This window comes from Corythoichthys intestinalis, chromosome 3, assembly GCF_030265065.1.
Source record: "Corythoichthys intestinalis isolate RoL2023-P3 chromosome 3, ASM3026506v1, whole genome shotgun sequence".
Classification (NCBI taxonomy): Eukaryota; Metazoa; Chordata; class Actinopteri; order Syngnathiformes; family Syngnathidae; genus Corythoichthys; species Corythoichthys intestinalis.
Window position 1 is genome coordinate 13,291,751 of NC_080397.1, and position 11,929 is coordinate 13,303,679.

The 11,929-nt window shown below is 39.0% G+C and overlaps 1 protein-coding gene across 1 annotated transcript; it reads right to left on the minus strand.

Moving 5' to 3' along the window:
• Positions 1-3,814: 3,814 nt before the first annotated feature.
• On the minus strand, positions 3,815-11,929 carry arrdc3a (arrestin domain containing 3a). Its single transcript, XM_057832646.1, has 8 exons — positions 11,409-11,929; positions 9,235-9,316; positions 9,008-9,155; positions 7,694-7,796; positions 7,358-7,614; positions 6,893-7,049; positions 6,651-6,793; positions 3,815-5,160 (listed from the first exon to the last, which is right to left on the minus strand). The coding sequence occupies exons 1-8, from the start codon at positions 11,686-11,688 to the stop codon at positions 5,092-5,094; spliced, it is 1,239 nt and encodes a 412-aa protein (XP_057688629.1). The 5' UTR covers positions 11,689-11,929; the 3' UTR covers positions 3,815-5,091.

Genomic DNA, 11,929 nt, shown 5'->3' on the forward strand with positions numbered 1-11,929 from the left:
CTCTTGCACCCCTCTTTAAAATAAACTGCTGTATTTTAAGCCAAAAGAACTGTTGTGTTTGATAGAACAATATGTGTATATGCTGCTATAGCAGATTAATGGTGCATTAAGTCCCGAACTATTTTTAATTTGTCCGTTTTACCCTGGAAACCTCGGTTTACAGACGTCGTGTAATCGCTTTTGTTTCAACCTAGCCATAAAAGGAAGGTAAGTAATCGTATTTATTATTCGAAATGTCTGTCATTATTAGCTTAGAATCATTAATTCATGTCTCATATTTACTTAAAAAAAAAAAAAAAAACGACTTTAAAAAATTATTCACTCGCATATTTTAAACTTTTAAACAAATTACGTCACACTGAAAAAATTTGGTGTCTGTAAATAAGTCACGGGTCACCTCATAACTATCACTTAATTGTATTTTTTTTTTTTTATTGTCGAATTTTCCCCAATATTTTAGATGATATACTGTATATTCGATCCAAACAAAGAAGAAAAAAAAAACTACATGAAAATGAAAATCTCGACCACTCCTCTACGTCTGCGTTTTCTATATCGCGACCCTTGTTATATTACCATATTTCCCCCCAAAATCCGGCTGTGGCCATTCACAGCTGTGTCTTGATAGTCAGTGATATATGCTACATAGTTTTTGGATTCAATAGAGGTAAGTACGATAATATCTCGTTGAAATCATGGCGTCTTTAATTATGCTCTTGCATGCTCTCACCTCCAGTTAGGGTTTTGCTGTTTAAAAATTTATTTATTTATTTTTTAAAAAAATGCCTTCCTGTTCAAAATGTTTCTTCCCCCAGAAATTTGAGATTTTAAGCTTTCCAATGATGTATCACACATGCATATAGGACAATTTTGAAATTTGGCCAAATTGGGGGTCTCAGAGGGGAAGTCGGCTGAGTGTTTTCCACCATATATATTTTTTAATGTTGTTTATGTTATGATTTCTTTCAGAAGGCCATTATGTCTGCCATCTAGGGTTTCAATAATTAATCAACTAATTGGGGTAATTCACATGATGTCTTACCCTCTTGCGGTTTTGCCAATAGGAATGTGAAACTTTGTAAATCTCCATTAAGTTTATATGGCCCACCAGGATCTACAAGGAAAAACATTCCATCTCAAAAGGTATAATAAAACTTAACATATTGCCTTGTTGTAAATAATATTATCTTGCTAATTGTATACATATTTCAAATTTAACTATAAGGGCCATTTCTAGATTGGGTGGGAATGGAAGCAAAGTAATGCTAATAATGCCAGCAAACTACCTGTGTTGTAAAGCCTCACTTCGTTATGTATTTCCTTTTAAAATCAATAAATCTCATCACATGGTAGTCTGACTCAAATGTCAAATAAATAGTTATTATGTATGTCCTTTTAAGATCAATAAATCTCATCACATGGTAGTCTGACTCAAATAGCAAATAAATAATTGGTTTTAATACGAAAAAAGTTCAAAGCCATAAGGTTTTGATACGACCTGCTGTCACACATTTAGGATAGAACGATAACACAAGAAATTCTTTGTTACGGTTACTTTGGATGAATCTATCACTATTGTATTATTCTACTGTTCTATCATTATTCTAAAATAATAATCATAATAATAACAACAACAAAAATAAGGCTGTAAAACACACAGGCAGAAAATGACATCACTAGCATTGGTTTATAGCATAAATTTCCAGGAAAATTTAAGATCATTTCCGAATGGTAAAGCATAAGACGGATAACATTATCAATAGTAATATTATTGTTAACTTGTACCTATCGAGTTCTAATGAATTTTGTTGGATTATGGAGCAGTGCGCACAATCACCATTGAAGAAATACTGAAGATACACCGTCTCTTATCGCTAACCGGGAAGCAATCCGGAAGTTGAGTGACATCACCGTGAATAAGTTTTATTGACAAAAATGATTCGACAACTATTTTGATAATCAATGAATCATTTTGAGAGTTTTTTTTTACCTAAAAATTGTCCGACACTTCAGGAACGAAACATTTTTTAGGCTTGTTATAACAATTTTGGAGGATTGACATTTACAAAAATAAGTAGCCTAAATAATAATAAATCTAAAGTGAAAAAGAGTAATCTCTCTCTTTATAGATTTTTTGTGGATTTATTTTGTTTTCAATCTAACCTCGCAGCAATCTTTTGTCCTGCCCAGTGTTGCCAAGTCCTTAGTAAGGTAAGTAGCTATTGGCCATCCTAAAAGTCGTTGGATAACACCTAAATTGCATATATGGCTTAACAACAGAACATCACCCTAAAAATATTCATAATTTCATATATACCCTTATTCCAACTTTTTAGCAGTGCCAAACTAAATGGGCCAGAAATACATTTCAGCACAATGGGGGCAGGGGTAGAATGCTAGATTTGTCCCTAGTCGCTTTCTTTTGACAAAAAAAGTTGCCAAGTGGCTTTGAAAATTTGCCCAAATTTAGCAAGAAACTCGCCAAGTTGGCAACACTGGCCTGACTTCTTTGTGGTGCATTATGGGTAGGAATAACTTTATTAAAAATTGTTTAAAAAAAAAAAGGGGGGGGGGACCATGAACACAGTGCAACAGTAAATGAAAACCGCAGGCTTGTAAACTAGTTTCCTTAAATAATTTTTGTGCAAAGTAAGAAACCATTATAACGTAGCTTATCATAATCTGCTAAACTATGTAGTTCTAAACAAATGTTTTTATTTATTTATTTTTTTTAATGAAATTGAATATGTGTGTTGCGGTATTGAGGAAAAAAAACAAACTTTTCATAGACGCATTACAGTAACGAATTAACGACTCTAAAATCAGTTAAAAAACATGCACTGGGCTGCGAAAGACATAACCATCTTTCAACTAAAAATGAACTATTTCACGTATTCATGACCATATCTCTAAAATCTTCATAGTTTAGGTTAGCTTCATGAGAATCCCCTGACTGTCCATAGATTAAGGTGCATAGTATATCTATTTCCCTTGATGAAAAAAATTCAACCAGACGTCGTGTTGAATGGTCATTTCGAACAAAATGTTTATTCAAATCAAAAAAGGAAGAACTTGACAAAAGAAAATCATTCCGAACATAGCATATTCATAGAATATCCATACATCACGATGAACAGAAAACATAGAAACGGAGAATGAAGAAAATTCAGCGAGTGATATTGCACTTTGTTTCTAAAATGTTTCAGACGTCATCTACCCTCTGAACATTTCAGTTCCTGCCTTTTATCAGCTTAGTCTTACTTTTGGACTTACTCACACCGGCCGGCATTGAGCAAACATGTCAGCTTATTCATGATGAAGCGTAAAAGCGTCATATACAAAAGAGTAGGGCGGGGAGAAAAAAAAATGGAGGAAAGGCAGTTATCCAAGTACATTTTCCTCAGAAGAGGAGGGCTGATCAACAGCCTGAGAGACCGTGCGGGTTGTCTGTTCAACTACATCAATGCCCTCCAATAAATGGAAAAATTAGGAGGCCTCTCGGGCTGTCTTGTCTTGCTTCCAAAAGGACTTTTAATTCCCTTTTTGTCCTTTTGAATACAACTGTGAAGGAAAACTCCAAATAAGTCTTTTCTGTGTCAAGGCCACAAAGATAAGATCACTTGAATGATCTGCAGTTTGTCTGTCGTCAAAAGTGTTCCCGTCGTCGTCGTCTGGATCTCCACACATGCACACGAGCCACATAATGTAAACTAAACCTTCAAGATTAAATAATGCATCCACGTCCTACACAACACTGCTTATCTGAAACATCATTTGTACCTTTTTTTGTATCCAGACCTTCACCATGTAATGCTTTTTTTTTTTTTTTTTTTTTACTTAAATAAAAAAAGTGCTGCGCATCCTATTGTTTGACAAAGCCATTATTGCCGCAGCTGGCCTATTGTGTTGAATGAGTGAGAAAACCAATGTAGTACTCATGTCAACCTACCACTACTTGTTCTGACCAGACTGCGCAAAAATGGTTTGCTTTTCCAAACTAGAAACGGCGTCAGTGCTTGTCTATTTTTTTTTTTCTTTTCCTCCAAATAAAGCATTCTGGCTTCACTGGTCTGATAAAATGAGCAAGTGCAGCAGGACAATAGGGAATGTGTCTAATATAAGCTGCCTCGCTCATGTCCACGTTGTTTCTCCAAATAGTTTTGCTAGCTTGAAACAAACAGAACTCTTCATTATTTCTTAACAGTGCAATTACAAACTTTTTTTTTCTGCTATGTTAGCACTGGACACACTGAACAGTACTTTTTGGGCAGTAAGAGAGAAGAGGGGCAGCAGGCATACAGACTGAGGAAAACCTCACAATTCTAGTAGCAAAATGAGGCCTGCAAACCCCTGCTCAAAACACACACACACAAATTTGTAGCGAACGAACAAAGGGAAGCCATACTAGATCCAAGCAGGGGAGGCAAAATCTTGAAAGAGCTTCTAGGTAGACCAAAGTGTGCTGCGGTTGGTATTGTAGTTGTTAAAAAAAAAAAAAAAAAAAGTCCAGTCGTCAAGTCACTAAGGAAAAACTTCTTGAATGGGCTTAAAAGGAAAAAAAAATCAGTGCATCGTTCTTGTCTTTTTCAGTCTTGCATTTCCAAGAGTCTGGAAAAGCAAGCCGTTAAACAGAGCCACTGAGTCAAGAAGAAAGATGTGCAAAACCAAATCCCAAAATGAGGCAGGAGGACTTTTGCTCTGTAGGGGGCGCTCTTGTCAACGACCGTATTCTGGGCCGAGGCGCTTATTCTCTTTTTCTGATAAAGAAAGTCTGGACGTGACTGGTGAAGCCTTTTGTCCTTATGTGCCACACCTTCAGACTCTTTCTCGTTTCTAAAGGGTTCCCATACAGATGAAAAATGTCTGTACACGGCCCACCCTTAGCAAGCGAGTGAGCCAGCAAAACAGTGACTTTTCTTGTCGCTGACACATTTGTCCAATCCCAACAGAGTCTTTGTCGGTCGGATCCTTCAGATTTCTCTCTCGGTGTCATCGACGCCACTTTCGGAGAAGAATGAACAATGTGGAGCCTCGTAGCGTGCAGGTTTCTTTGGGTTCCCGAGTCAGCCAAGGGAATTTCCAGTCCACGCCTCAGCGTGATGGACAGGCGTCGGCCCTGCGCACTTCTGGACGGTCGGTGTGGTCGGGGTTAGGATCCACCTGGAAAAGCAGGGGGAAATTAGCATTGAGGAAAACTAGTAGACTATTATTATAAACCAAATTCTGTCATATCCGTTTTGTGTGGCTGTTCAGAGTGTGTATTATCATCACGAATTTGATGTTGCCCTTGTAGACGCTACAATATGTGATTGACTGTCTATGTTCATTCGAAATTGTTCGAAAACCTTTATTTATTTTATGGAATAAAACCTTTGAAATTCACAGACGAAAACATTTTAAGTAACTGTCGACTACAACTAGATGGAACTTGTATGACATTTAGTCGACTAAAACTAGACAGAGACGAACACATTTTGAGATGACTAAAATATTACTAAGGCTAGGCCTGTCGGGATAACAAATTTTAGTAGGCGATGTATTGTCTCATAAATTATTGCAGATATGTCAGTTTTTGTTAAACTAATTCAACCACTAATGTAGTGATAACACATCACCCATTCAAATGCAATAAATTGTTATTCTTAAATAATAATATATATTACATATTTGAAAAAAAAAAAAAATCATAATGCATAATGAGTCATTTGAAAGCTAGTAAAGTGAAAAATATAAAATAGGTGAGAAACCATATGCCATTTTTGTTCACTGCCAATTAGAACCCATCAAAAGTGTTTATTTGATCCAAAATGACCTTCATCTTGTCCTGCAAAGTGTGCATGTTAGCAAATTTGAAGCCAAATCATTCCTTGCCAATCAGATTTTTCATAACGGGTGTCATTTTAAAGCTTTTGTTAGTGTAGAATCTGAAGAGATTAACTCCAGAAATCTTTATTTACATGTTGAACATGATGTGCTTTTATTTTGAAATGTTCACCAGAAGTTTGTTCACTAAGTCGCTAACCGTAAGCTTTACACTCAGTAACATGAAACAGCAAATAAACAACGCTATTATTGCAATGTTCTTGTAACCAAATGAGTGTTTTTCTTAACTCATTGTCTGTCATTGACAACGACAGATGTCCAATTCGTTGAAAATGGATGACTGGATATGAATGCCCATGTTTGAGTGCCATTGACGGCGCTATATGTCATCTAGCACCGTCGGTTTCAGATACTATTCTATTGGAAAAGGTTGGTAGCAACCTGTTGCTTCCTTTATTAAACAGTGACATCATTTTAAAACGATATACTGTAGCAATTATTGGTGGGAGCATCTCGATAACCTATTGGAATATATAGTGTCGTGATATAACAGCATATTGATATATTGTCACACCCTTACTAGGTTTATCGTCCGGTAAATCATTTACCTTATTGCCATCAGTCGCTGACAAATTCGCTGATTGGAGTCTTTGGCCATCTGAAATCTAGCTTTCAGGCTCATTATTGCGATTTGACTTGTGCTAATCGTCATATAAAAATTTAACTCAAGCAAGATAAAGATTTGGGTCACTTCAATCTAAGGTCTGAGCGTTTCCTTACGATTGGGTTTCTGAGGTAAGCAACTCTGCGTTAAAAACAGGGCTTACCTCTGAGTAGAGAGGTGGAGGCTGGAAGCGGAACTCGTGAATGTAGGCAAAAAGAGGTCCATCCAGATCTTCGCGAGCCGCCGGTACATCCAGGCTGCTCTGCCGCTGCTCTTCAGTCACGATTTCCGCATAGCTTGGAGGAGCTACAGGAGCATAGACGAGAATTAGCATTCCAGGGATTTTCTCTCCAAAGTGAACTTCTCCCAAAGGAGCACGGAAAACTTTTTGACCATCCACCCTACCTTCAGGCCTCTCGGGAAGACCCATCCCCAGCCAGCTCATGCTGCATTGGCTGCTCACGCTGGATGTACGGGAGCCAAACGGATGCAGGGGGATGGTTCCAATGACTAGTGGCAGGTTCAGGGAAAGGTTTATTGCCCCTGGTATGTCCACATACACCTAAAGAAAAACAAAAGGAAACCATGAAAGATCACTGAAATGCAAAATGTGCCCTGAATGGATACAATAGAAACGGCTCCATGTAATGTGGGTCAATGTCTTGAGGTCAGATGCTTATCGTAGACACTAGGTAGAGCCTAGTGGCTGTTTACAGGGTAAATAGGTAATAAGCGCCTTCGGGGTTGCTGCGGATACGCTGCTATAATGCTCTTAGCAGCATGTGGAGCTAATACCTGGTCAAACCAGGTTGTGCAATGTGAGACGTGTCAGCTCAGACAAAATAGAAAACGATGTTACTGCACACTTACCATTAGGGAGTATTCCACTCTGATGATGCTGCAGTCCAAGATGGAAGGCGACACTGGAGGGATCTTAAGCATTTTGCCGCTCCAGGTCTCAGTCTTGCCTGAGGACAGGGACTCTCCCCTCAGGTTGGCCACTAGTTGCTTGACCTCCTTCATCTTCCCTTTGGCATAGAAAGTCTGCGTCTGATAGATGGCTGCCTTAGGAACCACCATGCGGGACGAACAGTTCTCGATCTCTGCGAAGATCTGGATCGACTCTCCTGTAAAGTCAACGCAGGAGAGGAAATGAAGTCACGATTTATAAAAAGAATGATTGAAGTGCATCAGCGGCATTCTTACCTGGGGTGTACCCCTTCCGTTCAATTTTGGCACTTAGGGAAATTGGACCTGAGGTGCAGAACCAACAGCAAAGAGTCTTGTCCTTTGTGCCGGCCTGTGGTGACTGCAGGGAAAAAAATGGTACGTTAGAACTAATTTAGCAAAAAATGGTCCAAGCTTAGATCTTTTGGATCCCGTTTGTTGTCTGTTGTCCATCTAAGTATTGTCTATCGGCTCCGAAGAGACCATATTTGTTCCTTTTACTTGATATACTTATTTCTAGATTGTTTGTCATCTTTCTGACTTTATTGGCATAAGATAAGAGTGCAGCTCTCAGCTTCTCTTGAGCAAGGTCAAAGGAGAGAACATAACATACCGTAGCTGCTTGTAAAATTACACTTTCTTGTGAGCCACTTCACGAAGTAATTCAAGTTACTAATCGCCTTCCCAGTCAAAATAGATTCGACGTCTATTGCGGTCAATGGTAGCCTTGATGGGGATGGACGTCCAATCCATTTTGACTGCGTGGGCGAACAATCGCTGCTTGCCTTCCCAGTTGTAATAGATTGGTTGTCTATCACCGTCATTGGTAGCCTATGAGTTAAAATTTAAAAATTAATAAATATGAAAACCCCTCAGTATTAACTCATTGGCTACCATTGACGGCAATAGACGTCGAATCCATTTTGACTGGAAGGGCGAATGATCCCTGCAAGCCTTCCCAATTAAAATTGATTGGATGTTTAGTGAAACTTCCCAGTTAAAATGGATTTGATGTCTATTATTTTATATATATATTTATTTAAGTAAAACTAAATATTGAAATGTAATTTGTTTACAAACCTAATTTTGTGCTGCACTACTGATTTGCTAAAAATTTTTTGTCTTTTTTTTTTGCTTCATTTAAACCACTGCCGCAACAATAATCCTTTCATATGGATATAATGTTACGATAGCATTGTTAAAATTAGGGGAAAAAGTGCATTTGGATGTGCTTTTTTCCCCTTCCATAATACAATTTTGAGCTATTGGATCCGGAAAATTAGGTGACTGAGACTCATATGCAAAAATATGTGATTGGGACATCCCTAGTTTCAATGAATGGTTGTGTATTGAATTTGAATCCTAGAAGCAAAGTTCTAATCTGGGTTTTTGGAAAACCTTGCATTAGTTTCATCCAAAAATTCTGGTATTATATAACAGCATTGGGCAGTAACCATAAATTACCGTCTTGCATAAGGAGACCGGCTGTAAATGTTTCTGAGTTCACGACACGCTAAAGGAAAATTGGGCCTCGGATGAGTCATTGTGGTGTCACACGCACTTCCTCCTTACCAGCAGTAACGGAGTGTTGATGTCAATGTGCTCAAAGACGGTGAATTCCTTCTTGGTCTTGATGGGAAGAAGCCACGGCCGGTGGAGTTCTGCTTTTACCCAATAGCGCACGCTGCCATGCTTCCCTTCAAAAGAGGTAGCCAGAGGTCTGTAAAGGAGGGATGCGAAAAAAGGTTACATTTAGCGACTCAATGGGGTGTTTGTTTTCAGTGAGAGAAAACACTCACGTCTGTGGAAGCTCCAGGCTGAATGCATACTCGTGTCTTCCTGAATGGATAGTGGTGAGTCCTTCCTCAGAGTTGTCATCGTCTGAAAAACAAGGCGGACACTATTCCAAACACGTGCATACCATACCATACCTGGATACATTGCTCTACGAGGGCATCTGAAAGTCATACCACAGAAAAATAAAAGAAAAAAAAACAGAGGGTGGGGGAGAAAGAAGAGAATAAAAAAATGTTTACTCTGAAATTGGGCTGTAAATAAATAATGTTTGCAGGGGTGCAAACGCATTTGACCAAGCCCACCATGCAATTGGTAAATTTCACCGCAGAAACGGTCATTACATAAACTTCAACGCGTATAGTTGACAGTAATAAATAAAAGTTCAGGGCAAATTCTCAACGCTCATCATCACACAGACTGAGGAATCCACTGCCACTACGGAGTTTACTTAGCAACAACAAAACCATAATGTCTAGGTTTCGGACGCCAATGTGGAATAAATATACATTTGCCATTGACGCCATAAGGAGGCAATTCAAAAGCTGCTTTTGCCAGCTCAGCACTCCCTCCCCTCCTAGTCCTACAAGCAGCAGACGTGTGGTAAACAAGTGCAGAGCTGTCAGTCAAAGGCAGCAGCAGGAGGAGACCGGCCTAAACCGGCGCGAGCAGCTCCCACACACACACCCCCACCCCCCTGCACAGACATACACATGCATTCATTACACATTCACTGTGCAACACTGCAGCCTGCTCAGCCTTGCTCTAGAAAAACTACTACAGCGTTTTTAATTTCCACAGTGGAAGCCCAGTGCTATTACGTAGCTCAATTGAATAAGATTCTTCATGACGAATGTGTTATTTTATTTGAATGAACGCTTACAAAAAAATTTTTTTACACTTATATTGGAAAGACATTGGTGAATAAAAGCCTAATACATCATCACATATAAATGATGCTGATCTTCTGATTATGTCATGACATAATTTCTTTTGTATCCATGGTGGCATTTTTGTTTAGTTAATCCTCTTAGTGTCGTTGACAATGACAGACGTCCAATTATGTGGCTTTTAAAAATAAAATTAAAACTCTTTCATTGAGTTTATCGCTAGAAGACGTCGAATCAATTTGAGCATTCGTTCACTAGCTGCCAATAGTCACAGTTCAAATGAATGGATAGTAAAGGATTGCGGTTATTTTTAAAACCCCTCAAAGTTTTAAACGCTTGAATTTTTAAATAATTTATTCAACATGTCGCAAATCAATTTGCATTATCAAAAGCGTTTTCAATTCTTTACAGCGCTCATATAACATGTTGTATTATTGCTTGACAACATGTAAGTTAATTGGTTAAATATTAACACAAAAAAAAACGTCTCAAGGTCTTTTTGTCCATTCCAAGACTTCGTTCAATTTTGTAGCATTACTGCAAAATAATACAATTTTCAATAATTAATAATACAATTCAAACTTCAGTGCAAACACATTTCATATAATTCAGTAGTTAGGAATTAGAATTTAAGCAAAAGCATCAATGAGTTTTCTGGATTAGTTTATTCCAATTGTTTTCGCATGTTGTAAATTCATTGAGTCTTTCTCCATAATGAACATTAGGCCATTGCAAAGAGTCAATTAAAAACTTGTTCAAGTCACACTCCGCAATGGTTACGTCATTGGGCCACACATGAGCACCTCAGCCAATCACAGCGAAGCAAAGGCGGAGCAAAATCTGCAACCCCGCCCACTCCCGATCCAGTTTTCTGAACAGGATTGAACCGCTTTGAACAATGGGTGGAAACTTAAGAAAAGCCACAAAGAAACACATTTTACCGCATGAAAATATGCTCAATTTCACCAACAAAGCCGTAGAGACATTCGTGCATAATATAACCTTCCTACCCCGATTCGAAAATGACAATTATAGCCTGTTTTCTTAGCTTTATTGAATGAAAAATCCTGCAAAGCTATGGCTGTCATTCATTCTGTCACATCGACTCCATCAGGTAACCACGTATGCGACTGTCATCCCATCTTAAAAACACGACCAAACTTAGTTTTTAAACGTTTACAATCACAACTATCGTCTAGTTTGAAGATTTTTTGTTTTTTTTACCGCAAAGGTGGATCTGCATCATCTCACCCCCAAAACTTAAAGACGCAAGTCCAAGTCGGTCTTACCTCTCTCGTGTCCAATGAGAACGTCTTTATGGTTGAGATATTCCACTTCCTCCGTGTAGTTTTGCGTATAGGCGGTGTTGGAACCGGCGTTCCGCGATTCGGTCCAGCGAACTTTGGCGAAGCCTTTGGCGTGGATCTTAAGGGACTTGACGCGGATCTCGCCGGTCACCTCGACGACCACCCTCCCTGAGACGCAGTCCCCGCTGGAGAACACGGGCACGTTGCTGTCATTGAGACAGTCGTAGCTCACCGTGAAGCTCTTTACCTTCCCGAGCACCATGGTTGGAGGCTTTAAAAAAAAGTAGGCTACAGACACCTAAAAATGTTACTTGTGTCTGGTGGAGGGGGAATGAGTAAAAAAAAGTGTTGGTGCCTCCCTGCGAGAAGCAGTAGGCACTATCAGTGGTGTCGATGTGTGCGGTTCATTGAGATGCGTGAAGGCTGAATAACAGCAAAGGATGCTGTTATCGTCCGCCTCTCAGCCGCTTGGTCTCCGGTCAAAGACAAGGCAGTTTGGCAGC

Excerpts from the sequence above, each read along its gene's own strand:
- arrdc3a (XM_057832646.1), bottom strand. The coding sequence starts at position 11,688 with ATGGTGCTCGGGAAGGTAAAGAGCTTCACGGTGAGCTACGACTGTCTC. Across the intron at positions 9,317-11,408 it reads TCTCATTGGACACGAGAGAG|ACGATGACAACTCTGAGGAA; the intron begins GTAAGACCGACT and ends CTTGTTTTTCAG. Across the intron at positions 7,797-9,007 it reads TCAACACTCCGTTACTGCTG|TCACCACAGGCCGGCACAAA; the intron begins GTAAGGAGGAAG and ends TTTTCCCTGCAG.